The 27,803-nt window shown below is 40.6% G+C and overlaps 1 protein-coding gene across 2 annotated transcripts in view; it reads right to left on the bottom strand.

The window, feature by feature from the left end:
• The window catches only part of rin1b (Ras and Rab interactor 1b), a 39,501-nt gene that overhangs the window by 2,871 nt on the left and 8,827 nt on the right, over nucleotides 1-27,803 (bottom strand). The window contains exons 2-10 of one of the 2 annotated variants that reach the window (XM_016236105.1): nucleotides 14,735-14,860; nucleotides 14,322-14,424; nucleotides 13,875-13,947; nucleotides 13,690-13,781; nucleotides 12,698-13,068; nucleotides 10,784-11,291; nucleotides 3,243-3,548; nucleotides 3,032-3,163; nucleotides 572-738 (exon numbers count right to left, since the gene is read on the bottom strand). In XM_016236105.1, coding sequence (XP_016091591.1) covers nucleotides 572-738; nucleotides 3,032-3,163; nucleotides 3,243-3,548; nucleotides 10,784-11,291; nucleotides 12,698-13,068; nucleotides 13,690-13,781; nucleotides 13,875-13,947; nucleotides 14,322-14,424; nucleotides 14,735-14,860 — 1,878 coding nt within the window. Of the gene's footprint in view, nucleotides 1-571; nucleotides 739-3,031; nucleotides 3,164-3,242; nucleotides 3,549-7,668; nucleotides 8,177-9,582; nucleotides 9,954-10,783; nucleotides 11,292-12,697; nucleotides 13,069-13,689; nucleotides 13,782-13,874; nucleotides 13,948-14,321; nucleotides 14,425-14,734; nucleotides 14,861-27,803 lie in introns of those variants that run through there. The other variant, XM_016236104.1, reaches the window with a different exon arrangement.

Below are 27,803 nucleotides of genomic sequence, written 5' to 3'. Positions count from 1 at the left end.
ATATATATATATATATATATATATATACAGTGGGTACGGAAAGTATTCAGACCCCCTTAAATTTTAGCAAATGGCTGCAATATAACAAAGACTGAAAAATTGAAGGGGGTCTGAATACTTTCCGTACCCACTGTATGTATAGCGTATATACAGTCAAACCAAAATTTATTCAGACACTTCAACATTTCACACATTATCACAGTTTATTCGCTATAGTTTAGAACATGGTAATAAAATATGACAAGAACTCAAGAGTTAAACTGTGTCAGAACAAATTCCTCTTGATAATGTCAGCTGAAACATGGTCAGGTCAAAGTGTCTGAATAATTTTTGGTCCCAAATTTGTATCAGTTTTACTGGTAGTCCAGAAGTTTTGGGTATAATATGTCACAGTACTTTATTTTGCTATCCTCACTTATATAAATGAACTATAGTGTCCTGCATCCACAAGTAAAAAAAGAAATCAAAAATTATATCTGGTGTCTGAATAATTTTTGGTTTGACTGTATGTGTATATATATATATATATATATAGCGTAATGAAAAAAAAAATGCAGTCTATGGTTGCAACCTGTTTCAGCTGACTGTCTTTCTGGGTCTTGGCTTCTTGGCCCCGCCTCCTACTCCACTCCCTCAAGTACTCTTGAGCCTCATTGGTCAGACTGCAGCTGGGCGTGGCCCCAGGCTTGCTCTGGATCAGACATAGGCTGGCATACACACTCGTCAAATAGTATCCACCTACAAACAAACAGCCATGAAAACCAGTTTGGAGTCATTAACAATTCAAAAATAATGCATTTAAGTAGTTTTAAAGTGTAGATCAACTTGATTACATAATTCATAAGACTTTGTGGAAGTGTGTGTTCGCTGCTGGGTTTCCATGGTAACAGCAACTTCTGATTGCTGTTGCTCTGTTCAGGTAGTGTAGCTCTTCACTGGGAATATGGCTATTGAAGTTGATGAAGATAAATGATGTGGAAATCTCACCCACTTGCAGCTCAGAGCGTATGGTAGGTCTGTCTCGAAAGGTTTGCATTTTATTGTTAAGAATCTGGAGTTTCATCATCTTTAGAGCTGGTGAATTGTTTTTAAATGAAACCATTTTGATTGACACTTCCCCGTAATTAATGTAAATTTGTATATTTATAATTGCCTTTGAATGACCCTTGATTCTGTTCCTCCCAGTCTAGGATTCTCATATCTGTGAAGGACTCATCCAATACCTGTTATCTAAAAAGTTATCTTACACGATAGCATAAAAGTGTCGTCTACTGATTGGATCCATTAGAAGCGAGTCTAACAAGCTCCAAACTGGTTTTAAATGGAGTCAGTATGTGTTTGATTTTACCCTCTCCTGTCAGCCATGATGGCTCAAGCAGCTCCATCATGTACTCCGTCTCCAGCAGCAGTTGTGGGATGTTACACTGAACTAGCACATAGGACAGCGCTGGTAGGAAGTCCTCAGACCCCACGTCCTGATCTGCAGAGAGGAAATGAGTCTTAAAAGCAAAAAGTTGCTCTGTACCTAATGACCACCCAGTCTCTAAATCTTTCCTCACCAGGTTGCGTCCCCATGGCTTTGTACACACTCTTGCACACCTGCAGCAGAAGCAACACCTTGTCAATGGGCGAATGGCTGCGCTGCATTAGTGTGAGCTTCGCCTTCGCTCTGTCCATGCCACGGACGTCCAGGACACCCACTCGTACAGCCAGGCGCTCCTGCGCCCCCTCCTGGTAGGCCAGCAAGCTGTCTGTGATCTTCTGTAGGGAGCCGTCCTGAGTGTGGAGGGAAATGAGCGTCTGCTGCAGCTGAATCTTCAATGGCTTCAACACGCAGCCGAACAGAGCCTTTTCCAGGGCAAGGTCTGTGGGTCACATGACATGAAATGTGAATTAAAATGAGCAATAAGCATCTCGTACTGTTGGCAAAGCACATCGCGTGTTATTTTAAGCTGTAAAGTTTCTAAATCATCTATGTGAAGTCATCCTCCTGTGGGAGGATATTTCTGAATGTAACAGTCTCTTTCTGGTGCCCTTGTGTGCCATTTGCAGTGTTTACTGGCTTTGAATGGCCTTGTCAGGGATTGAAATATTGGATGTAACTTTTTATAGACAAGGTTAATGATTTGAAATGTTTCACACATAAATATTGTCACTATACTTTGGAAATAGTGTGTATTTTAATGTTTACTGTGGTGCAAGGCCTTGCCCTGTAAACTAACATTGTAAATGTATTACTGAACATGCAATTTTTCATGTCAATGCTGTCGGTAGAGCATATCTTGAATTGAACCCAGAATATTTCTTCATATGTTTATTTCTAATTTAATAATGCTTTGATCAACCAAAATCAGTGCTTGAAGTGGGTTGAAGTGCACTTTAGTCTTTAGCGTACCAGCACTTTTTCGTGCGTACCGGCACTTCTGACATGTTGCCGGTACCGAGTCAAAGCATCAGTGTGCCATGAAAACCAGTTTGGAGTCATTAACAATTCAAAAATAATGCATTTAAGTAGTTTTAAAGTGTAGATCAACTTGATTACATAATTCATAAGACTTTGTGGAAGTGTGTGTTCGCTGCTGGGTTTCCATGGTAACAGCAACTTCTGATTGCTGTTGCTCTGTTCAGGTAGTGTAGCTCTTCACTGGGAATATGGCTATTGAAGTTGATGAAGATAAATGATGTGGAAATCTCACCCACTTGCAGCTCAGAGCGTATGGTAGGTCTGTCTCGAAAGGTTTGCATTTTATTGTTAAGAATCTGGAGTTTCATCATCTTTAGAGCTGGTGAATTGTTTTTAAATGAAACCATTTTGATTGACACTTCCCCGTAATTAATGTGAATGACCCTTGATTCTGTTCCTCCCAGTCTAGGATTCTCATATCTGTGAAGGACTCATCCAATACCTGTTATCTAAAAAGTTATCTTACACGATAGCATAAAAGTGTCGTCTACTGATTGGATCCATTAGAAGCGAGTCTAACAAGCTCCAAACTGGTTTTAAATGGAGTCAGTATGTGTTTGATTTTACCCTCTCCTGTCAGCCATGATGGCTCAAGCAGCTCCATCATGTACTCCGTCTCCAGCAGCAGTTGTGGGATGTTACACTGAACTAGCACATAGGACAGCGCTGGTAGGAAGTCCTCAGACCCCACATCCTGATCTGCAGAGAGGAAATGAGTCTTAAAAGCAAAAAGTTGCTCTGTACCTAATGACCACCCAGTCTCTAAATCTTTCCTCACCAGGTTGCGTCCCCATGGCTTTGTACACACTCTTGCACACCTGCAGCAGAAGCAACACCTTGTCAATGGGCGAATGGCTGCGCTGCATTAGTGTGAGCTTCGCCTTCGCTCTGTCCATGCCACGGACGTCCAGGACACCCACTCGTACAGCCAGGCGCTCCTGCGCCCCCTCCTGGTAGGCCAGCAAGCTGTCTGTGATCTTCTGTAGGGAGCCGTCCTGAGTGTGGAGGGAAATGAGCGTCTGCTGCAGCTGAATCTTCAATGGCTTCAACACGCAGCCGAACAGAGCCTTTTCCAGGGCAAGGTCTGTGGGTCACATGACATGAAATGTGAATTAAAATGAGCAATAAGCATCTCGTACTGTTGGCAAAGCACATCGCGTGTTATTTTAAGCTGTAAAGTTTCTAAATCATCTATGTGAAGTCATCCTCCTGTGGGAGGATATTTCTGAATGTAACAGTCTCTTTCTGGTGCCCTTGTGTGCCATTTGCAGTGTTTACTGGCTTTGAATGGCCTTGTCAGGGATTGAAATATTGGATGTAACTTTTTATAGACAAGGTTAATGATTTGAAATGTTTCACACATAAATATTGTCACTATACTTTGGAAATAGTGTGTATTTTAATGTTTACTGTGGTGCAAGGCCTTGCCCTGTAAACTAACATTGTAAATGTATTACTGAACATGCAATTTTTCATGTCAATGCTGTCGGTAGAGCATATCTTGAATTGAACCCAGAATATTTCTTCATATGTTTATTTCTAATTTAATAATGCTTTGATCAACCAAAATCAGTGCTTGAAGTGGGTTGAAGTGCACTTTAGTCTTTAGCGTACCAGCACTTTTTCGTGCGTACCGGCACTTCTGACATGTTGCCGGTACCGAGTCAAAGCATCAGTGTCTGGGTGATTAGAAATGACACTATAAAGCACACTATCCCGAGGTCATTTGAAACCGGTAAACTTCTGGAAAGTTCAAGATTCCAGTTCAAAGTTCAAAACAGTGCTAATGCAAAGAAAACACAGATGATTTCATCAGAGATGGCAGAGAGAATAGTGACTAGCGTCCAGATGGCAGTAAATTATTATTTTCAGCGTGTATTTGGCTTAAAAGCACAAGTGTTTTATAATGAATGCCGACTGAAGGTGTTTTAGATTATGCACTGGACAGTGGTTTAGTTATTCTGAATGGATCTGTATAGTAGCATGTACAGTCAGGTTAAGGCAGCAGGTTTAGTGGTCTTTTGGCACCTCCCTGCGGTCCTGTTTGGTATCGCAGCTTAACTGGTGCTTATTTATTTTTTAAGGGGGTCATATGATGTTGCTAAAAATAACATTATTTTGTGTATTTGGTGTAGTGAAATGTGTTTATGCGGTTTAAGGTTCAAAAACACATTATTTTCCACATACTGTACATTATTGTTTCTCCTCTATGCCCCGCCTTTTGGAAGACCAAACAAAGTAGTTTTGCCTTCACAATGAAACAAAGCGTCACACACGGTGGGTTAGAGTGAGCGGAGGCGGCCGGCAGATTCGACGAAGGAGGTTTGCGGCAACCACATGTGACGACCCCGGGCTTCGTCCACGGTGAAAGCCGATCCGGCGATCCATAGCGCAAAGTTGATGTATTTCCTCAGCGACCAGCACGGTTCAGCTCTAGGCATGATGAAGCGGATATCGTCCTCTTTTGGAAGGCCAAACAAAGTAGTTTCGCTTTCACAACGAAACACACAGCGTCTTCACGACATGGCGGCAGCAGCAACACCAATACTACAGTGAGAATAAAAGTTACGCCTTCTTTCTTTGTGTGAACATTTGGGCGGCGTTATGCAAATCTTCCCACAGAGTGACGTAGATATGTGGGGGCGGGTTAGAACGAGCCGTTTTAGGTAGGAGTGGTTGACTCTTAACTTTCATAAAGAATATCTCTTTGGATTTAGTCTTTGCAACTTTACAGATCTTCTTTATGCACCAAGCGCTTGTAACACTCCAAAGAGAAAGGAAAAATTTAAATCGCATCATATGACCCCTTTAAAAATGCTCTAGACAATTTTCTTTCTTCTTTATTTCTTTCTTTCTTTCTTTCTTTGGCATTATATACATACATTAGGAATTATGAAAATTAATTTAATTAATTAAAAAAAAAAATTTTTGGGGGGGGGGTTGGAAAGTACCGCCACTTCTTTTTTTCCATTTCAAGCACGGACCAAAATGAATGCTTACATTTTACACATGTTTTTTCTATGCGAGCAAATGAGAAGATATGGCACAGATTGCATACTGGCCTACTCATGGTTGCCTACAGATATTTGGAACGTGCACGTCTTTCCTGTAGCTCTTTTTAACCACGGTTATGTCCTTGGTAGTAAACAAGGCACACAACCACTGAGCAGCTTGACAAAAATAAATAAGCTCTGTTCAATAGCAAATTAATGTTTGTACAGCAGTAGAAAGAGCCAGACACATTACAGAAAACAAGAAAATCTGTGCACTGAGCAAAATCTCCTCCCCATCCCTCCTTCTATCTCTCTCTCCACGCATTTCCTGAAGTATGCGTGGGAATGTGCTATGTGCTAATGATAAATGCAAAGTGGAAAATGCGAATGCCTCCACCAACATCTGAAACAGCATCCATCCCCGGGGACGTGGCCGGCTTTTAGATTTCTTGCTTTGATTTGGGGGAGATCTCATAATCAGCTCATAATCCCAGTTATGCAGGTTTATAAAAGATTGGATGTTCTTATTTGACTGACGTAATTGTTCTGCAGCATAAAAATAGAGCTACAGTAACTTCAACTTGTGTCTTACGCACTGCTGTGCTGCCAGAATTTAGCATGCTGCATAAACATTAACAATCTTCCTGCAGAAACAAGGAAAATATTTGGAAATATTTTACAAGTGCATCATAGAACGGGAGTCATCATCTCACACTAAAACTGCGTTACAGCTGTGCTAATAAAAACTACATGTAACATTGCAATTCAAACATTAATGCTATTTTCCAGAAATGCATTATTTCAAAGGACTCTAGGAAACCAATCACATCTTTTCTCCACTCCAGCGTTTTAGAGTTTTTAAAACCCACTGATTGGTTTCCATGATGCAGTTCATAGCGTTGAGTCATTTACTTCCTGTGAAAACCTTAGTGGTTTTTGCTAAGTCAAGCATCGCAATTCATATTGCTCATACTTAATGTTAATGACCTTAACAAACTCCTAGTGCATTCTAGTGTATTAAACTTGGTGCAACTTGACTGGACCATTTTTAAACACGAATGATACATCATGCTTCTTATTGATTGTTTACTTTCATAAACAATCAGACCTTCAATTTCCATATGGCATTAAAATTGGCAAATAATCACTCAAAAAGACATTACAAGTGGGAAAAGAAAGACTAGACTATCATATGGTGCTTTTCCACTGCATGGTACGGCTCACTTTTGGGGAGTTTTCCACTGTGTACAGTACCTAGTACCTGGTACTTTTTTTTAATACCACCTAGGTTGAGGTTCCAAGCAAGCTGTAACGATACTAAAATGTGACGTGTGAACACTGCAGATCACTGATTGGTCAGAGAGAATCGTCACTACCAGCGTCATTGGATTTGCGACACGAGACACCAAACTCACTAGAATTAAATTGTCAACAACAGCCACCGCAGTATCATTTGTTCGCACGACTTTTTTAAATGACTTGCTTTAAACGACCGTCGCATGCAACTTGAAAAAAGAAATGGCTGTATCGTGGTCAGCAGACGAGGTGCCGGCGCAACTCTAATGATCAGTCTGTAAAACCCACTTTGAAGAGGTACTAAACTGCATTGGAAAAGCAAATGAGCCAAAGTAAAGCGAGCCAAGTCGCGCCGAGCCGAGTCGTACCACGCAGTGGAAAAGTGCTTATAGAGACTTAAGACAACCATCTCCAAACCACCTAGAACAGGGCTGTCAAACTCAATTCCTGGAGGGCCGGAGCCCTGCAGAATTTTGTTTCAACCCTGCTCCAACACACATAACATGTAGTTTTCAAATAAGCCTGAAGGACTTGATTAGTTGGATCAGGTGTATTTAATTTAAGTTCCGGCCCTCCAGGAATTGAGTTTAACACCCTTGACCTAGAACATCCTAGCAGCCTTCTAGCAACGTCTTGCTAACCAACTCTTATTTTCTTTAATCCATTTTCAATATTTTCTTCTATATTAATGGTTAAAATTGGAGTGGTGTGGCATAGTGTTTACTGGGCTGGTAACCAAAAGTCTGGAGGTCTGATTAAAATTGCATGCAAGATACACATTTTATAAGCTCATGTGTTCCTTGGAAATTTAACCCATCATTTTGGGATTATGAGCATCTGCTCTACTTTTTGAGCTACAGGAACTACTGTATCAATATTGTGTCATTGATTAAACCTCAAGTGATGTCTCCTTACCTTTCTCGTTCTCAGGCACCAGCGTCTCAATTGGAGGTTCTATTTCTCCTGCTTCCAGAAGGAGACTTTTGGCTTGGGACAGAAATCTCCTCACCCCCTGAAGCAGCTCCACAGCAGAATTATGCTTTGAGGCCTCTATCTCCTGCCTTATCTTCTCTAAAAAGTCCTGCACCAGCGACCCAAATGTGGAGCGCTTGTCATGGGAGAGTTCGTCCACCAATCGGGCAACTCGGCGCTCTGGTGCAAACACGCATACAAAGGCAGCGGTCATGCGGCGCAGAGTCGAGGTTGGGTTCGCTGAGGGGAAACGGGTACCACGTTCGGCAGGCGGCCATTGGTAATTGGCAAGGTCCGCCTGAGCTTCCTCCTCCTCCAGACTGCTGAAGGAACTATTGCTGTCCAGTTCAGCAAGGGAAGGAGCTCGAGTTCTTTCCAAAGCAAGACACACTTCGCCATCTTCAGTATCTTTGTTGAGCCCAGTGTGGTCTTGTCGGGGCAAGGAATTACTCTAGAGAACCACATGATGTTATTTTTAGAGCATGGCACTATTGAAATTGTTTCAAACACACATCACGATCATGACCTTCCAGAACCACAAGTGCAGTGTAGGCACAGTATGTGGAATATCATTACATTGTTTGTAGGAGGCAGTTAACCAGTAAAGGTTATGTTTGTGCTAACCTCTCTCCACCCGCACTAACTACTGCACAGTGGCGTGGGGATCCAGTGGATGTCAGTCCTGGTTCTGCGGGCCCACTTATGTAAAACATCTAATTCAGATCATCAGCTGGTTAGGAGAGAGCTCCATAAACAGAACTTAATGTGTCAGATAAAAGAGAAATACAAAACGTGCAGAGCAGTGTGTCCTCAGGACCAGGACTGAAAACCACAGATTTAGCAAAGTAGGATGTGTTCCTGTGTCCCATTTTCATTGGTCCTAAAATAATGTTACTGTAAATCAAAGACACCCTTAACCATCTCCATATGCCTAACTATTAACTCTTTCCCCGCCAAACACAGAATTTTCCGGGTTTCCACGTTCTTGCTGTTATACATTTGGGGGCGCTATTACGCATCTCCTGAATGAGTCTAGAATGTGCACATGAAAAACAATGTGATCATCAACAATAAACCGCATATAAATGAAAACTGCCTAATGTTACCGAGCGAAATGTCGATCCCGGAAGTGGTAAAGGACTGTGAAGCTTTGGGGGTGTTGATGGAAGCGATCTACTGCATCTATGCTTTGATCATCGATCTGAATATGATCCAGATGTAGTCTTTGATAAAAACATGATTTTCTCTGCTTTTTGCTAAAAATTTTGCTTTTTTTTTATAAAACTTACCTACATTCGAGTGTTGATAAAAAAAGAATGCTTGAAGCTAGAATACAACTGATTTTTGTTTTAAGTAGAGGCTCTGTTCTTTATTTTGATGCATTGCATGTTCAAATATTCATAAAACAAAATTCTGGGGGGCATGAAATTGCAATGAATGGCAATGAATAGTGGTCGAGATTTTGAGGCCCAAAAAAGTGCATCCATCCATCATAAAAAGTGCTCACCATGGCTCCAGGGGGTTAATAAAGGCCTTCTGAAGCTAAGGATTTCGTTATAAGCCAAGAGAAGACTGGAAGCTAGAGATTATGCTTTATAAAGGTTTAAATTTGGATATTTTTCTTACAAAAATGCATCGCTTCGCTTCAGAAGGCCTTTATTAAGGTGGAGTACTTTTTATGATGGATGGATGCACTTTTTTGGGCTTCAAAATCTCAACCACCATTCACTGCCATTATAAAGCTTGGAAGAGCCAGGTCATTTTTTTATATAATTCCGATTGCATGTTGTCCGATGTTAACAGAGAAACATGCCTTACTTTACAAAATCTCAGTCAGCCATGGGCACACACACTTACAGGCGGTATCTTTCCCAACATCTGTTCATCCTCCTCTACTGAAGTGGGAGTAAGTGCCGGGGTCCTCCTGAGCACGCTCAACCCTCCTGTTCGTCTCGGGCCGCCCTGGTTGGAATTCTGTCCATGTGTCTCCCCCTGGGTTAGGTCCGATTCTCCACCCGACAGGCTGAGAGAGGTTTCGTTGGACACACGGACCCTGAGGCTGCGTTTAAAGCGATGGCGTTTGTGCGAGGCGGTTCTGCTGGGCTGGGGAGGCTGAAGGAACAGGGGGTTGATGAAACATGGGCTGATCAATCTGAATGTCCTGTGGGGCGCTGAAGGCGGAGGGGGGCCATTTGGAAGGCCAGGAGACATCTGAGAGCTCCAGAACTCTGAAAAAGCCATGGAAGGTTGCAATGAGTGGAACTGAGATGTATTTCTTAGGAATTTTAGAGCAGTTATGCCATATTCCAGTATCTATCGAAACTAAAGCTTTCAATGTACCATGAAAACATAACATCTGTTCAGATAATCATGACTTGTCCTGTTATGGTTTGGTAATAAGGATGCAATTTGGCATGCTAGTTGGAATTGCTTAGCCATGTGGTATTTCTTAGTTGGTAACTAACAGTAAGGGTAAGGTGTTGGGAAAGTTTTCCAAATGTTGAGTCGTACCACGCAGTGGAAAAGTGCTTATAGAGACTTAAGACAACCATCTCCAAACCACCTAGAACAGGGCTGTCAAACTCAATTCCTGGAGGGCCGGAGCCCTGCAGAATTTTGTTTCAACCCTGCTCCAACACACATAACATGTAGTTTTCAAATAAGCCTGAAGGACTTGATTAGTTGGATCAGGTGTATTTAATTTAAGTTCCGGCCCTCCAGGAATTGAGTTTAACACCCTTGACCTAGAACATCCTAGCAGCCTTCTAGCAACGTCTTGCTAACCAACTCTTATTTTCTTTAATCCATTTTCAATATTTTCTTCTATATTAATGGTTAAAATTGGAGTGGTGTGGCATAGTGTTTACTGGGCTGGTAACCAAAAGTCTGGAGGTCTGACTTACATTGCATGCAAGATACACATTTTATAAGCTCATGTGTTCCTTGGAAATTTAACCCATCATTTTGGGATTATGAGCATCTGCTCTACTTTTTGAGCTACAGGAACTACTGTATCAATATTGTGTCATTGATTAAACCTCAAGTGATGTCTCCTTACCTTTCTCGTTCTCAGGCACCAGCGTCTCAATTGGAGGTTCTATTTCTCCTGCTTCCAGAAGGAGACTTTTGGCTTGGGACAGAAATCTCCTCACCCCCTGAAGCAGCTCCACAGCAGAATTATGCTTTGAGGCCTCTATCTCCTGCCTTATCTTCTCTAAAAAGTCCTGCACCAGCGACCCAAATGTGGAGCGCTTGTCATGGGAGAGTTCGTCCACCAATCGGGCAACTCGGCGCTCTGGTGCAAACACGCATACAAAGGCAGCGGTCATGCGGCGCAGAGTCGAGGTTGGGTTCGCTGAGGGGAAACGGGTACCACGTTCGGCAGGCGGCCATTGGTAATTGGCAAGGTCCGCCTGAGCTTCCTCCTCCTCCAGACTGCTGAAGGAACTATTGCTGTCCAGTTCAGCAAGGGAAGGAGCTCGAGTTCTTTCCAAAGCAAGACACACTTCGCCATCTTCAGTATCTTTGTTGAGCCCAGTGTGGTCTTGTCGGGGCAAGGAATTACTCTAGAGAACCACATGATGTTATTTTTAGAGCATGGCACTATTGAAATTGTTTCAAACACACATCACGATCATGACCTTCCAGAACCACAAGTGCAGTGTAGGCACAGTATGTGGAATATCATTACATTGTTTGTAGGAGGCAGTTAACCAGTAAAGGTTATGTTTGTGCTAACCTCTCTCCACCCGCACTAACTACTGCACAGTGGCGTGGGGATCCAGTGGATGTCAGTCCTGGTTCTGCGGGCCCACTTATGTAAAACATCTAATTCAGATCATCAGCTGGTTAGGAGAGAGCTCCATAAACAGAACTTAATGTGTCAGATAAAAGAGAAATACAAAACGTGCAGAGCAGTGTGTCCTCAGGACCAGGACTGAAAACCACAGATTTAGCAAAGTAGGATGTGTTCCTGTGTCCCATTTTCATTGGTCCTAAAATAATGTTACTGTAAATCAAAGACACCCTTAACCATCTCCATATGCCTAACTATTAACTCTTTCCCCGCCAAACACAGAATTTTCCGGGTTTCCACGTTCTTGCTGTTATACATTTGGGGGCGCTATTACGCATCTCCTGAATGAGTCTAGAATGTGCACATGAAAAACAATGTGATCATCAACAATAAACCGCATATAAATGAAAACTGCCTAATGTTACCGAGCGAAATGTCGATCCCGGAAGTGGTAAAGGACTGTGAAGCTTTGGGGGTGTTGATGGAAGCGATCTACTGCATCTATGCTTTGATCATCGATCTGAATATGATCCAGATGTAGTCTTTGATAAAAACATGATTTTCTCTGCTTTTTGCTAAAAATTTTGCTTTTTTTTTATAAAACTTACCTACATTCGAGTGTTGATAAAAAAAGAATGCTTGAAGCTAGAATACAACTGATTTTTGTTTTAAGTAGAGGCTCTGTTCTTTATTTTGATGCATTGCATGTTCAAATATTCATAAAACAAAATTCTGGGGGGCATGAAATTGCAATGAATGGCAATGAATAGTGGTCGAGATTTTGAGGCCCAAAAAAGTGCATCCATCCATCATAAAAAGTGCTCACCATGGCTCCAGGGGGTTAATAAAGGCCTTCTGAAGCTAAGGATTTCGTTATAAGCCAAGAGAAGACTGGAAGCTAGAGATTATGCTTTATAAAGGTTTAAATTTGGATATTTTTCTTACAAAAATGCATCGCTTCGCTTCAGAAGGCCTTTATTAAGGTGGAGTACTTTTTATGATGGATGGATGCACTTTTTTGGGCTTCAAAATCTCAACCACCATTCACTGCCATTATAAAGCTTGGAAGAGCCAGGTCATTTTTTTATATAATTCCGATTGCATGTTGTCCGATGTTAACAGAGAAACATGCCTTACTTTACAAAATCTCAGTCAGCCATGGGCACACACACTTACAGGCGGTATCTTTCCCAACATCTGTTCATCCTCCTCTACTGAAGTGGGAGTAAGTGCCGGGGTCCTCCTGAGCACGCTCAACCCTCCTGTTCGTCTCGGGCCGCCCTGGTTGGAATTCTGTCCATGTGTCTCCCCCTGGGTTAGGTCCGATTCTCCACCCGACAGGCTGAGAGAGGTTTCGTTGGACACACGGACCCTGAGGCTGCGTTTAAAGCGATGGCGTTTGTGCGAGGCGGTTCTGCTGGGCTGGGGAGGCTGAAGGAACAGGGGGTTGATGAAACATGGGCTGATCAATCTGAATGTCCTGTGGGGCGCTGAAGGCGGAGGGGGGCCATTTGGAAGGCCAGGAGACATCTGAGAGCTCCAGAACTCTGAAAAAGCCATGGAAGGTTGCAATGAGTGGAACTGAGATGTATTTCTTAGGAATTTTAGAGCAGTTATGCCATATTCCAGTATCTATCGAAACTAAAGCTTTCAATGTACCATGAAAACATAACATCTGTTCAGATAATCATGACTTGTCCTGTTATGGTTTGGTAATAAGGATGCAATTTGGCATGCTAGTTGGAATTGCTTAGCCATGTGGTATTTCTTAGTTGGTAACTAACAGTAAGGGTAAGGTGTTGGGAAAGTTTTCCAAATGTTGTCGAGTCACTCTTTCTCCCAGCACCAAACAATTATCCCTGAGTTTGAGCAGTGCATTTCAGCACTATTTTAACAGTATATTTCAACAGATTTTGCGATCCTGTCAAAAGGAAATGCTAGCTTTGCAAAGAGGCAGTTATTGAAGGATGGATGGGATAATTAAAAACTATAGAGGACAAAACTGCACACCTGCAGGTGGGCATAAGCACAGAACAGCGCTGCAGCAAGAGGGTGTTAAGGATGCTAAGTGGGTGTTTATATAGGCAGTATTAGTGCAAAAATGTCTAGTTTAGTTTTAACGGTCAAAAAGAGGGGTGGAAACGGTCGTGAAAAACATGTATGCTTACCTAAACCCAAATGCGAAATGTTTTCCAGCTGGGTGTGTGTTGTGGCCTGTATAATTGCATCTGGGAGCTCAAGTGGGAAAGGCAATACATCTCTGTTGAACACATACACAAAGAGCAGAAATGACAAAATACATTATAGTTCAATCTACATGAATCATTTTCCTATAATGTTTGATGTTTGTTACCTGCTGACGGTGTAAAATGCCACTAGTCTGCAGAGATCAGGGAAGCTCAGGGCAGAACTTTCTAGAGAAAATGCTAAACGGTGAAAAAGAAGATGCACTAATTCAAGATAGAAAATTGCTACCAAGCATAAAATCAGGTTTTATTTTGATAATGCAATTGTGCGAGCTTGTCTTATTGGGGAGTACCAAATAAAATGCATGTCAGGTAGACATGCATAGACAAAATAATCCCTTATATTGCATATTAAAATACAATATTTTTAGGATTTGAATTAGTCTATAGTAACTATAATTTGCTTAACAATAATAGAAGCTCCCCAGCACAATATAACAATAAAATAACATTACGGGGGACCAAAGGCTTTATTGTAAGTTTTAGGCGATAGAAAATACCATTAGCTTAGCTCAAAAGCTGTTAAGTATGTATGTGTGACGTGTTGAACTCACTGGAGTCTTCCTCACGGATGGGATACTGTGACACTCCTCCCTCCTCCAGCCGCAGACACAAAACCTTCCTGTGGGACGCGCTACACTTACACACCAGAAACGTCTGTGGACAAAGAGGGGAGATACAGCATTCATTAACCCTCATTAGATGATGTTGTACATGTTAAATGATTAAATATAACAATAATATATAATGATATATAATGGAATAAAACAGAGATATTGAGAAGTCAGTGTGTTTAACTGAAGTCTAATTGGCTGATTAGATGCAAATTACACCCATCTTACTGGCCATTGTTATGCAGGTTATACAGATGTACATCACTGCATGATTACTGTAAATATGACTTTAGATTGTGAATAACAGTGATAAAACATGATTTGATTGTAAGTGGCTGTTGGGATTCTCTCACCCCGACTATCTCTCGTTGCAGGATTTGGTGGGCGGAGTCAGGGTTGATTGACAGCTGCAACCATATGGAGTGTGTGAGGAGAAGACGATCCAAAACACTCAAACTCCTCTGGAGAGACGCGTCCATCTATAACAAAGAGGACAGGGGTCAACAAGAACACAAAAGCTTCACGGAAAGTTCATCATTCACAAAATTCTATTTTTAAATGGTATTGGTAACACTTTACAATAAGGCTCTATTTGTTAAAGGGGTCATATGATGCTGCTAAAAAGAACATTATTTGGTGTATTTGGTGTAATGAAATGTGTTTATGCGGTTTAAGGTTCAAAAAACACATTATTTTCCACATACTGTACATTATTGTTTCTCCTCTATGCCCCGCCTTTCTGAAACACATCGATTTTTACAAAGCTCATCGATCTGAAATGTGAGGTGTGCTCTGATTGGCCAGCTATCCAGTGCGTTGTGATTGGCCGAATACCTCAAGCGTGTGACGGAAATGTTACGCCCCTCACCATACTGTGATGCCCTGTCCGGCCGGAGCGATGAGACAAAAACATGAAGACCCATTATAAACGAGGCATTTGTTGCATCCTGTGGGGACATAATTACTGATTATAATAACTTACACTGTCTTTTTACGCGTTGCGTTGCATCGCATCACGCCGCGTAAACATAAACCATGTCTGCATTTGTGATCGGAGAAACGACCCTATTTTTTTACCCTATTCAACCTCTAGTGTCTTGTAATCTCTCTAAAAAAGTATCACATTCCAACTCCCATATCAACATCAGATACAAGGATAGACATGAAACTGCTCTTTAAATTCTTTCAACTAAATAATATTCAATTGCATAAATTATTCTTGAACTGACCAAAGCATTTACAGGGAGAAGGTTACATTAAAAATATACATATGTTAAATTTTGAAGTTAAATCCACTTTTGTTTTATATAGAATTGTTTTATAGTCTATACAGTATTTACTACAATTACATTAGAAGTAACTGTAATGAAATTACAGAAAAATTAAGAGCAATCCGATTACTTTTTCAAGGGAATAGTAATTAAATGGCAGTTATTAATTACTTAGTTCTGTCATGACAACTCTCAGAGGGATTGGCATGGTAATGTACATGACAGTGTTAATGTATTTGGTCTTGGCGGAATAGATCTGCTACGCTGCTGCTGCTGCGGCAGAGCAAGTACCGAGACTTGCTACTGCCAATAAATCCACAACATACTGCTGTGAGCATGTAAGAAATATTGCTGTTGCAAATATAACATATATGAAATAACCCCCATATAGCATACATGAATCACCTCGTAGCAGATCTATACAGGTGGAGCTGGGGAAGGTGGAGGATTTCTGAAGCAAGCTGCAACTGCTACGGCAAGCACTAATCATATATTTGAATGCTGAGCAGCGAGCTCATTGGCTACCGATACAGGAGAGAACCAATCAGCTGTGCCATGTGATAATGATGTCATTAGGTCAGACTGAGTTAGACCTATCGGACTGCGCCATCTAGAGTTTCATGCCAGAACTCTGTATTAATGCATTACACCCAATACTGTTTATAATACTAATGCAAATGTGCTCTGAAGTTCTCTCTGTCAAAACCCATCCTGCAGTTTTACCCCCATAAAAACCAGCACAGAAACTGTGGAAAAACTCTGCAGATTCTGTCTGGGCCTACATGAAACACACAGACAATGAGCCATGCAGCAGTCACTGCTTCAAACGCTCGCTCTCTCTATATCTCATTGCGATGACACTGTGTGGGCAGCCCGAGAGGATGCTTATGCATAACAGCAGATGGTTGTCATGGCAACAGATGCCTACACGTCCTACCAGGCAGTCCCACTCATCCACAGACACCTACTCACCCCAAACACGCTCGCGCACAAGACAGACTGCGCTTAAAACGGCGAGGAACTGTTGGCAAAGTAGAGAGGATGTTTTTAAATTCCTTGCCCTTTCCCTCTCTAGCGAGCTCTCCGGCACAATCAGGGCTCTCTGCGATATTTTTATCTCGTTTTTATAAACATGGACGTGGGTTATCTCGCCCACGTCCCCTCCTCAAACACCATCAGACAGGTAGATTCAGCTGCTGTCGGAGTTTTATACGCTTCACAACGACGAAAGGCCAGCGGTGACATAAAATAACCATGCAACTGTGTGCAACTGCTGAAACTGTGAGGTTTAGTTTTAGTAATATGATCTGCTTTGGTAAATGTCACGAGCACAATCTACATACATTCGTTTTGCAGCTTTCAAAAACACAAATGTGCATGTAATTGCATTCATGCATTGAGCGTCTCAATACAGAGAGGTTTGCTAAGCACACAAACACACAGATATTTGAGTTTGATAGTGCTACATCAACAAATTAAATGCGTTGGTCATTCTCAGAAAATGGCGCTATTTGTGCCTGAAAATGTCAGGAATGAATTATCACATCAAATTCTCATATCAGCTTGAATAGAAGATTGATAGTATCACAGTAATTAATTAATTAAAACATGTGTAACATTTGTCTTTCAAAACATGCTTTGTGCTTTAATTTAACTCTATTACAATAACAATGTACTGGGCTTGAATGTTCTGACAAAAAATAAAAATAAATAAAAATCTGATGGCTGAGCAAATATCACTGAATCACAACTGCATCATAATTTACAGTCAAAAATCGTGTTATTTTTGCCAAGAATAGTTTTTTTTCCCCCAGTCAAATATTTATCTATTAATATGTAGTCTCAGGCTGACATATTTAACTCTTAAATTAATAAAATATATTTAAATTCTTTGTACAATAAATACAATAAATTATATTAAATATATATAAAAATATATAGGCTATATAGATGTGTATTTGGTAATGCATTTTAATATTAATATATATATATATATATATATATCAAATGCATCACAGTTTTTACAAAAATATGACAGCACAACTTCAATGTTTTCAACATTGATAATAATCGTAAATGTTTCTTGAGCAGCAAATCAGCATATTAGAATGATTTCTGAAGGATCATGTGACACTGAAGACTGGAGTAATGATGCTGAAAATTCAGATTTGATCACAAGAATAAATTACATTTTACAATATATTCAAATAGTAACCAGCTATTTTAAATTGTAATAATATTTCACTGTTTTTACTGCATTTTTGAGTTGTCATAAACCTTGACATTTCCATCCAGCTTCCAGCTTTATTTCCCCCCCAAAAAGTTCAGATACAATAAATCACATTCTCCTCTGGCTAAACGCAGCCTTGACTGGAAATTGTGAGGAAAACGGTTCTACCATATACCAGACGCTCCATTCAGCAGCACAATGCCAGCTATTATATCTCAGTCCTGCTTTGTTTATTCCTTGTGTACGTTGTAGACCTCTAACACCCATCTGAGGTTTATGGAGAGGGTTTATTACATAAACATCACATCACCGGCCCAGATGACTTTACCACCCACAAACGCAAGCACTAAACCACTGCATGAGAATCTGAGAGAACTGATGGGTCAGTAACCTCCATACCGCAAACCCTAACCAGATAACATCCGAGGGGAGATAGATGATGTCCAATTGCAGCGTAGGCCTCCTTACATAAAGCCCAGAGCAGCCTACACACACAGTTATGCAATTAAGCGTCACACAGGGAGAAACACAGGAAGAGAAGCAGAGAAAGAATAGGAGAAGAGGGAGGTGAGTTTGATTTCAGCAGCGAGTCGCTTTCTCCTCTTGAAGAACTGTTTTTTTTCTTTCTTGATGCTATTTTTGAGTCTCGAGTTCAGGAAGATTATAATTACGAATCAAAGAAGTCGTGATTTTTTTTTCTCAGCACTTAAAAAGACCAAGTTTCAATGGCTTTTGAATACTCAGAGGACGTTTTATTGCTCACCGTTTGAGACACTGTTGAGTGACACTTTTTCTTCTCAGGAGAGATATTAAAGAGAACTGATTTGCAATTTTACTTTCCTAGAGGTTCTACACCACCATGATGAGTTTATAATAATGATATGCACAAGCTCATTATTATGTGCATTAAATAGAATGAAGGATTATTGATTTACTACAAAACAGTAGCTGCTATTAAAGCAATATTTCATCCAAAAATGAAAATGTGCTAAAATGTGCTCACCCTCAGGCCATCCAAGATGTAGATGAGTTTGTTTCTTCATCAGATTTGGAGAAATGTAGCATTGCATCACTTGCTCTCCAATGGATCCTCTGCAGTGAATGGGTGCCGTCAGAATGAGAGTCAAAACAGCTGATAAAAACATCACAATAATCCACAAGTAATCCACACCACTCCAGTCCATCAGTTAATGTCATTAAGATGTTTGAACTTCAAACCATTGCTTCCAGCTAGATTACGAGTCCATAATCTATAATATTGTGTTATTGAAAAAGTTGTCTAGACTGAATCAGGAGAGAAATCTGCACAGATCAACACCGCTTACAAGCAAAAATAGTATACAAACTCAAACAATATATTTCTGGATTTTGATGTGAGACGACAAGAGGAGATTTACTTTTTGGCTGGATGAAGCATCATTATGAATTATGTACATTATGGATTTTGGCCAGAAGCAATGGTTTAAAGTTAAAACTCCTTAATGATGGGTTTGTTTCTTACAAACACACAGCTTTTCACTTCACAAGATGTTAATGACTGGAGTGGAGGACTGGAGTGGTGTGGATTACTTGTGGATTATGTTTTTATCAGCTGTTTGGACTCTCATTCTGACGGCACCCATTCACTGCAGAGCATCCACTGGGGAGCAAGTGATGCAATGCTGAATTTCTCCAAAACTGTTCCGATGAAGAAACAAACTCTACATCTTGGATGGCCTGAGTTTGAGTAAAAGACAGAATTTTCATTTTTTGGCGAACTGTCTTTTTAAAGAAGTTTGTCTGTAAATAAGATTTGAGAGTTACAAAAGAAACGAGGATTCTGAGAACAGCTCAGATTGAGTTTTTGCAATCCAAAGAAATTGAATACATTCTTAAAATGAACTAACCGAATACTTTTTGAGGACACTGGGAAAACATAAAACGAGCGAGCCGAGGAGCAGGTGGTCACTCTGCGTAAATGAAGAACTGAACTTCAGTGACACGAGGACAGTCTGTCAGACAGACTGCTGCACTTCTGCAAGGCAGCTCTCAACATTTCCAGTAACAAGCACAGAGATGGAGAAAGAGAGGACGAGGACTTGGAGAGACACGTAGAGATGGTTTCATGAAGCAGAAGCGTGGGAGACCAAACACGAGTCGCAGCAAAAGCCTGTTGAGAAACATCTCCAGAGACAGAAACGAGAGAGAGAGAGAGAGATTGGAGGAAGTGAGGAGAGACGGAGGGAGAGAGACAGGAAGCCTTGCAGAGGAGGAGAGCGCTGCATCTTCAGCTGGAAAATGAGCAGCAGCAGCTGTCAGAATCTGTTTTTGAGTTGAGTCATAAACCTTGACATTTCCATCCAGCTTCCAGCTTTATTTCCCCCCAAAAAAGTTCAGATACAATAAATCACATTCTCCTCTGGCTAAACGCAGCCTTGACTGGAAATTGTGAGGAAAACGGTTCTACCATATACCAGATGCTCCATTCAGCAGCACAATGCCAGCTATTATATCTCAGTCCTGCTTTGTTTATTCCTTGTGTACGTTGTAGACCTCTAACACCCATCTGAGGTTTATGGAGAGGGTTTATTACATAAACATCACATCACCGGCCCAGATGACTTTACCACCCACAAACGCAAGCACTAAACCACTGCATGAGAATCTGAGAGAACTGATGGGTCAGTAACCTCCATACCGCAAACCCTAACCAGATAACATCCGAGGGGAGATAGATGATGTCCAATTGCAGCGTAGGCCTCCTTACATAAAGCCCAGAGCAGCCTACACACACAGTTATGCAATTAAGCGTCACACAGGGAGAAACACAGGAAGAGAAGCAGAGAAAGAATAGGAGAAGAGGGAGGTGAGTTTGATTTCAGCAGCGAGTCGCTTTCTCCTCTTGAAGAACTGTTTTTTTTCTTTCTTGATGCTATTTTTGAGTCTCGAGTTCAGGAAGATTATAATTACGAATCAAAGAAGTCGTGATTTTTTTTTCTCAGCACTTAAAAAGACCAAGTTTCAATGGCTTTTGAATACTCAGAGGACGTTTTATTGCTCACCGTTTGAGACACTGTTGAGTGACACTTTTTCTTCTCAGGAGAGATATTAAAGAGAACTGATTTGCAATTTTACTTTCCTAGAGGTTCTACACCACCATGATGAGTTTATAATAATGATATGCACAAGCTCATTATTATGTGCATTAAATAGAATGAAGGATTATTGATTTACTACAAAACAGTAGCTGCTATTAAAGCAATATTTCATCCAAAAATGAAAATGTGCTAAAATGTGCTCACCCTCAGGCCATCCAAGATGTAGATGAGTTTGTTTCTTCATCAGATTTGGAGAAATGTAGCATTGCATCACTTGCTCTCCAATGGATCCTCTGCAGTGAATGGGTGCCGTCAGAATGAGAGTCAAAACAGCTGATAAAAACATCACAATAATCCACAAGTAATCCACACCACTCCAGTCCATCAGTTAATGTCATTAAGATGTTTGAACTTCAAACCATTGCTTCCAGCTAGATTACGAGTCCATAATCTATAATATTGTGTTATTGAAAAAGTTGTCTAGACTGAATCAGGAGAGAAATCTGCACAGATCAACACCGCTTACAAGCAAAAATAGTATACAAACTCAAACAATATATTTCTGGATTTTGATGTGAGACGACAAGAGGAGATTTACTTTTTGGCTGGATGAAGCATCATTATGAATTATGTACATTATGGATTTTGGCCAGAAGCAATGGTTTAAAGTTAAAACTCCTTAATGATGGGTTTGTTTCTTACAAACACACAGCTTTTCACTTCACAAGATGTTAATGACTGGAGTGGAGGACTGGAGTGGTGTGGATTACTTGTGGATTATGTTTTTATCAGCTGTTTGGACTCTCATTCTGACGGCACCCATTCACTGCAGAGCATCCACTGGGGAGCAAGTGATGCAATGCTGAATTTCTCCAAAACTGTTCCGATGAAGAAACAAACTCTACATCTTGGATGGCCTGAGTTTGAGTAAAAGACAGAATTTTCATTTTTTGGCGAACTGTCTTTTTAAAGAAGTTTGTCTGTAAATAAGATTTGAGAGTTACAAAAGAAACGAGGATTCTGAGAACAGCTCAGATTGAGTTTTTGCAATCCAAAGAAATTGAATACATTCTTAAAATGAACTAACCGAATACTTTTTGAGGACACTGGGAAAACATAAAACGAGCGAGCCGAGGAGCAGGTGGTCACTCTGCGTAAATGAAGAACTGAACTTCAGTGACACAAGGACAGTCTGTCAGACAGACTGCTGCACTTCTGCAAGGCAGCTCTCAACATTTCCAGTAACAAGCACAGAGATGGAGAAAGAGAGGACGAGGACTTGGAGAGACACGTAGAGATGGTTTCATGAAGCAGAAGCGTGGGAGACCAAACACGAGTCGCAGCAAAAGCCTGTTGAGAAACATCTCCAGAGACAGAAACGAGAGAGAGAGAGAGAGATTGGAGGAAGTGAGGAGAGACGGAGGGAGAGAGACAGGAAGCCTTGCAGAGGAGGAGAGCGCTGCATCTTCAGCTGGAAAATGAGCAGCAGCAGCTGTCAGAATAATGGAGCTCAGACGCAGAAAGTTTCAGATGATGGTGGTGGGGCAGATTTTGAGAAGGAAATGTGGAGCAAACAGAATACAGACGTCACACTGAATCACTCCACCATCTGATCTGACACCAGAAAAGTGCTGTCTGTAAAACAATGCGTATTGTGAAAAAAACTTTACAAATACATTTTATAACAAAACTTTATAAAATAAAAAATATATATAACAGACTCATACTTCTGCTAATATTAAATAAATAATTAATTTAATCTGAATTATAATATGTTTTATATGTTATATATGTTGCTTAGTCTTACAAGATAGATAGATAGATAGATAGATAGATAGATAGGCCTATAGATATAATATATATGTATATATATATATATATATAATTTTAGCATTAATATGAGTCTATAATGTATAAACAGTATGACTTTCTGCAAAGATTTAAAACAAAGTGTATTGTGAAAAATGCTTTACAATTAAATTCGACTTTACAAATAAATGTTATATTATATTTAAAATTCTATCTAACAGACTCATACTACTTCTAGAATTATTGACAGTACATTAATTTAATCTGAATTCAGTTAACTTTTGACTTAAGCTAAATAAACTTTATACATATATGGCTTCGTCAAAAAAATTTATATATTCCTTAATTTTAGCATTTACATTAATTTGTATTATAAACTTAGTAAGCATTTTCTCTCTCCCTCTCTCTCTCTCTATATATATATAGTTCAATTTCAATTTATTTATGAAGCACAACTAAAAAAACAACTATCGTTGACCAATGTGCTGTACAAAATAAGTAACCATTAACAGAATTAAAACAAAGACAAGGTCACAAATAAAACTTCAAAATACAAGGCAAAGCAAATGCAAATCATGAATAATAAGCCAAATCAAATCAAATCAAAATTATTTTAACCTAGATTTAAAAATGGATAATGTAGGGGCGGTTCTGATTTCTGTAGGAAGACTATTCCAAAGTCTCGGAGCGGCTACGGCAAATGCTCAATCACCCCTAGACTTGAGTCTGGTTCTAGGAACCACTAAGAGCCTTAAATAGGCAGACCTAAGCGCTCTTGCAGGTTGGTGGTCTATCAACAGATCAGAGATGTATGAGGGTGCTAAACAATTTAAAGACTTAAAAACTAATAAGAGCATTTTAAAATTAATCCTGTAACGCACAGGTAACCAATGTAATTACTGAAGGACAGGAGTAATATGCTCACGCTTTCGAGCTCCCATCAGGACTCTGGCAGCCGCATTTTGAACCATCTGAAGGCGGTTTAAGGAAGATTGACTGATCCCCAAATAAAGAGAGTTACAATAATCAAGCCTCGTGGTGATAAAAGCATGGATTACTCTTTTCAAAATTAGTAAAAGAAAGAAAGGACTTCATTTTTACCAGTGTTCGCAACTGATAGAAACTTGACTTGACAACTTGGTTGACTTGCCTATCAAGCTTTAAGGCACTGTCCAACACCACACCCAGTTTCTTCAGGTACGGCTTTACATAAGGTGCCAGAACACCAAGATTTAGATTTGGTATACAGGGTGTATTTCTGCTTCCGGCTTCGCGACCGTTCGGACGTTCTTGCTTACCGCTCTGCGCTTTGCTCCCTATTTCTGTACTTTTCTCAGATTTTTCTCAGATTTTTACTTCAGCAGATCAGCACAGTGCTCAAACAACACATTTTTGGCACAAACACTAAAACTAAAAACTCTTTGGGACTGGAATAATACTACAAAAAAGGGGACTTTTGCCTCCCACTGCCAGCAGCTTACATTCCGGAGACGGGAAAACACAGCTGCATTTCGATGGCACAAACAGGGAGCGAGACCCAAAGGCACACGAGACATCAGATTGTCGAGAGTATCTCATATTACTGCGATAGCATCCTCTACCCCAGATTCAACTATGACAAGGCTTGTGAATACTGGTATTCTACCACCCCCTATACATCTTTGATTTACAGATTTGAAGCATTAATGAATGCGGGTGAGGAATCCCCAAATGTGATCAAACATCGATCGGATCAGCCAGCAGCTAACATCGCTACTAACAGGCGCTCAAGGTCGAGCAGACAGTGGCATTCAGCTCAGAGCGCAGCCGAGCCCAGGACTCTGATAGTGGGTGACTCCATTATCAGAAACATCAGTAGCAGGACTACAACTACATGCTGCTTTCATCAAGCAACCGTCTCTGATGTGAACAGGGAACTCCGGAACATTCTGATGAAGCAAAAGACTGCAAATCGAATCATCATCCATGTGGGGAAGAATGATATTCGGAAAGAGCAGTCAGAACTCCTTAAGAAGGTTTTCAGTGAACTCTTTGCAACACTTCGAAGACTCAAAGTTCAGTCGTTCATCAGTGGACCACTCCCAGAAAGGGGAACTAATATGTTTTCACGGTTGCTTGGGCTGAACACATGGCTACAAAGATCTTGCAATATAAAAGGAGTGAATTTCATCTACAACTTCAATCTATGCTGGGGCCATAGACAACTGTTTAAACCGGATGGCCTCCACCCAAACAAACTTGGTGCAAGAGTGCTTAAGGACAATATCTACTTCTTCCTCCGTCATCCTTCAGCAGAGTGTAGCCAATCCACTCAGCCTGAATAGCACACATACACCTGGTCTGAGTCGTCATGTGGTTAACACATCCCACAAGGACACTGATAACACCACGCAACCACAACAAGCACTGCTCATGGACAAAATCCCGGCTGAGCCCTGCCCACAGAGCTCATCACAGACAGACTGTGACGTATCAGAACAGCTCCAAGACTCAGCACCCAAGGACGACTTTCTGGAAAACAGCCAGGGAAGCCAGGACAACATATCACAGCCACCAGAAACACCAGAGCCACAGCCCCGCTCACCAGACACATTATCCCTCTCTCCAGCATCTCCACTTCTAAGCTTCTCACAGAAAATGGAGGAACTGGTTTATGCTGGGACCAGACTCTCCCACTCATTTGCTGCAAGCCCCCAGATATCAACTAAAAAAACGGCGGACCCCCCAACCACCAAAGCCTGTGGGCCCAGCTCCTGTGAGAGCACTCTGGCCGCTGCCACAACGCCAGGGCCCAAACCCTCCTCCATCTGCTGTAGGTGAACCATTGCTTTGTGTCTTTACAGCAATCTTAGTTTGATGCATAATATGCCGCAGATTAGATAAGTCAGCCATACGGCTTGAGAAGGCTTTAGACTTTCTATCATGTGATAAAACAGAAATAGAGAAAGCTACAGGCACACTGGGCTCCCGCTTGTTCTGTAAACAATTGTGAATGTTGCTGCTATCATAGCGGGGACCTGACACATATCACTGAGAGCTGCTATCAGTTTTTAAACATGTTTAAAAATGCTAAATGCATCAAGTTAGCATTTTTCAACATTCACATTTTTAAACATGAACATTCGCTCACTAAAAAATAAATCATTTCTAATCAATGACTTAATAACCACAAACAACCTGAAGACAGCTGCATTGCAACGGTCCTCAATGAAACAGCCCCTTCTAACTTTTCTTTCATGATTGTTTGCAGGACTGTTAGGAGAGGTGGAGGTGTAGCTGCTCTATTTAAAGATGTCTATCAATGCAAGCAAGTGTCATTTGGTCAGTACTTGTCTTTTGAATATCTAGGGATTGTGTTGAAAGGTGCTCCACGCATTCTGTTTATCATTATTTATTATTAATATTATTATTATTATTATTTATTATTTACATGCCTCCAAAATACTCTCCAGCCTTTGTTGAATAGTTCACAGAAATGCTATCAATGATTTCCTCAGAGTTTGACTGTTTTGCTATTGCAGCGGATTTTAATATTCACATAGATAATGCAGAAATCAAAACTACAAAAGAAATTAAGACATTTTAAACACTTTTGACCTGATTCAGCATGTGCATGGATGTGGCGGAAGACAAAACTTGAAATTCACTATAGCATCTATAAAGACAGCCTTCATGCTTTCAGTGTGGAACTAGCCACAGCTAGACAGTAACTTAAACAACACTTGCACTCTTTTTGCTACTGTTGAGAGACTGACAAACCCCCTAAGTCAGATTGCCAGTGAAATGCTCTCCGACCGCAAATGCAATGAGTTTGCGTCCTTCTTTTCTGAGAAGATCATTAATATCAGGAAGGCGATTAGCACATCCCCAAGTTATGCAGAGGTCAGACAGATTCGACCGCAATATCAAAAAGAAGACACTATGTCTATTTTTGAAGCAATTGATAGCAACACTTTGGAAGAAGTAGTGCAGCACCTAAAATTGTCAACCTGCCATCTTGACACACTTCACACATCTTTTTTCAAAAGGGTGCTTAACTGTTTAGAAGCAGATCTCTTAGAAGTGGTGAACATTTCACTTCTTTCTGGGACTTTTCCAAACTCCCTGAAAACTGCAGTTGTTAAGCCCCTTCTGAAAAAGATGATAACACCTTCTTGATAACACCATTTTGAGCAATTATAGACCAATATCAAATCTTCCTTTTATAGGCAAGATTATTGAAAAGGTAGTTTTTAATCAGCTGAACAAATACTTAAACTCAAATGGATATGTGGACAATTTTCAATCTGGTTTCCAACCGCACACAGCACAGAGACAGCACTCATTAAGATAATAAATGATATTCGCTTAAATTCTGATTCTGGCAAAATATCAGTGCTGGTACTACTAGATCTCAGTGCAGCGTTTGATACTGTCGATCATAACATACTTCTAGAGAGACTGGAAAACTGGGTCGGCTTTCTGGGATGGTACTCAAATGCTTCAGGTCATACTTAGAAGGAAGAGGTTATTATTTGAGTATAGGTGTCAGACTCTGGTCTGTGTTTTGTGTGTGTTTTGCTCCTCATGTGCCTTCCTTGCCCTTATTTGGTCCTTCCTGTTCCTGTCCTCATTGTGTGTATTCATCTCCAGCTGTGTTTGATTAATTAGTTCATTTGCTCACAGTGTGTGAGTCGTGACAATAGGAGAGCATAGGTCTATGTGGACGTCCATGACATGCGAAGTTCCACAAGGCGCAATTCTTGCACCGCTCTTGTTTAGGAATAATGTTTATAAGTCAAATAATGAGAATGAACCAAATTGCCTATCACAGCTATGCTGATGATACCCAGATTTACCTAGCCTTATCACCAAATGACTACAGCCCCATTGACTCCCTCTGCCAATGCTTGGGAGGTTGCTACAATTTTTTAGAGATGTTACTGATTTTGATAATGAACAAAAATGTACCTCTCAGAATTTCTGAGATCCCTCTGCATCCTAACTCAAGCTACTATCAAATGTGCATTTCTAAGAGACAAAAAGTGATATAATT

Source organism: Sinocyclocheilus grahami, unplaced genomic scaffold (assembly GCF_001515645.1).
Source record: "Sinocyclocheilus grahami isolate Dianchi unplaced genomic scaffold, SAMN03320097.WGS_v1.1 scaffold481.1, whole genome shotgun sequence".
In the NCBI taxonomy this organism is placed as follows: Eukaryota; Metazoa; Chordata; class Actinopteri; order Cypriniformes; family Cyprinidae; genus Sinocyclocheilus; species Sinocyclocheilus grahami.
The sequence above is the reverse complement of the archived record's forward strand: the minus strand, read 5'-3'. Positions and strand labels throughout refer to the sequence as shown.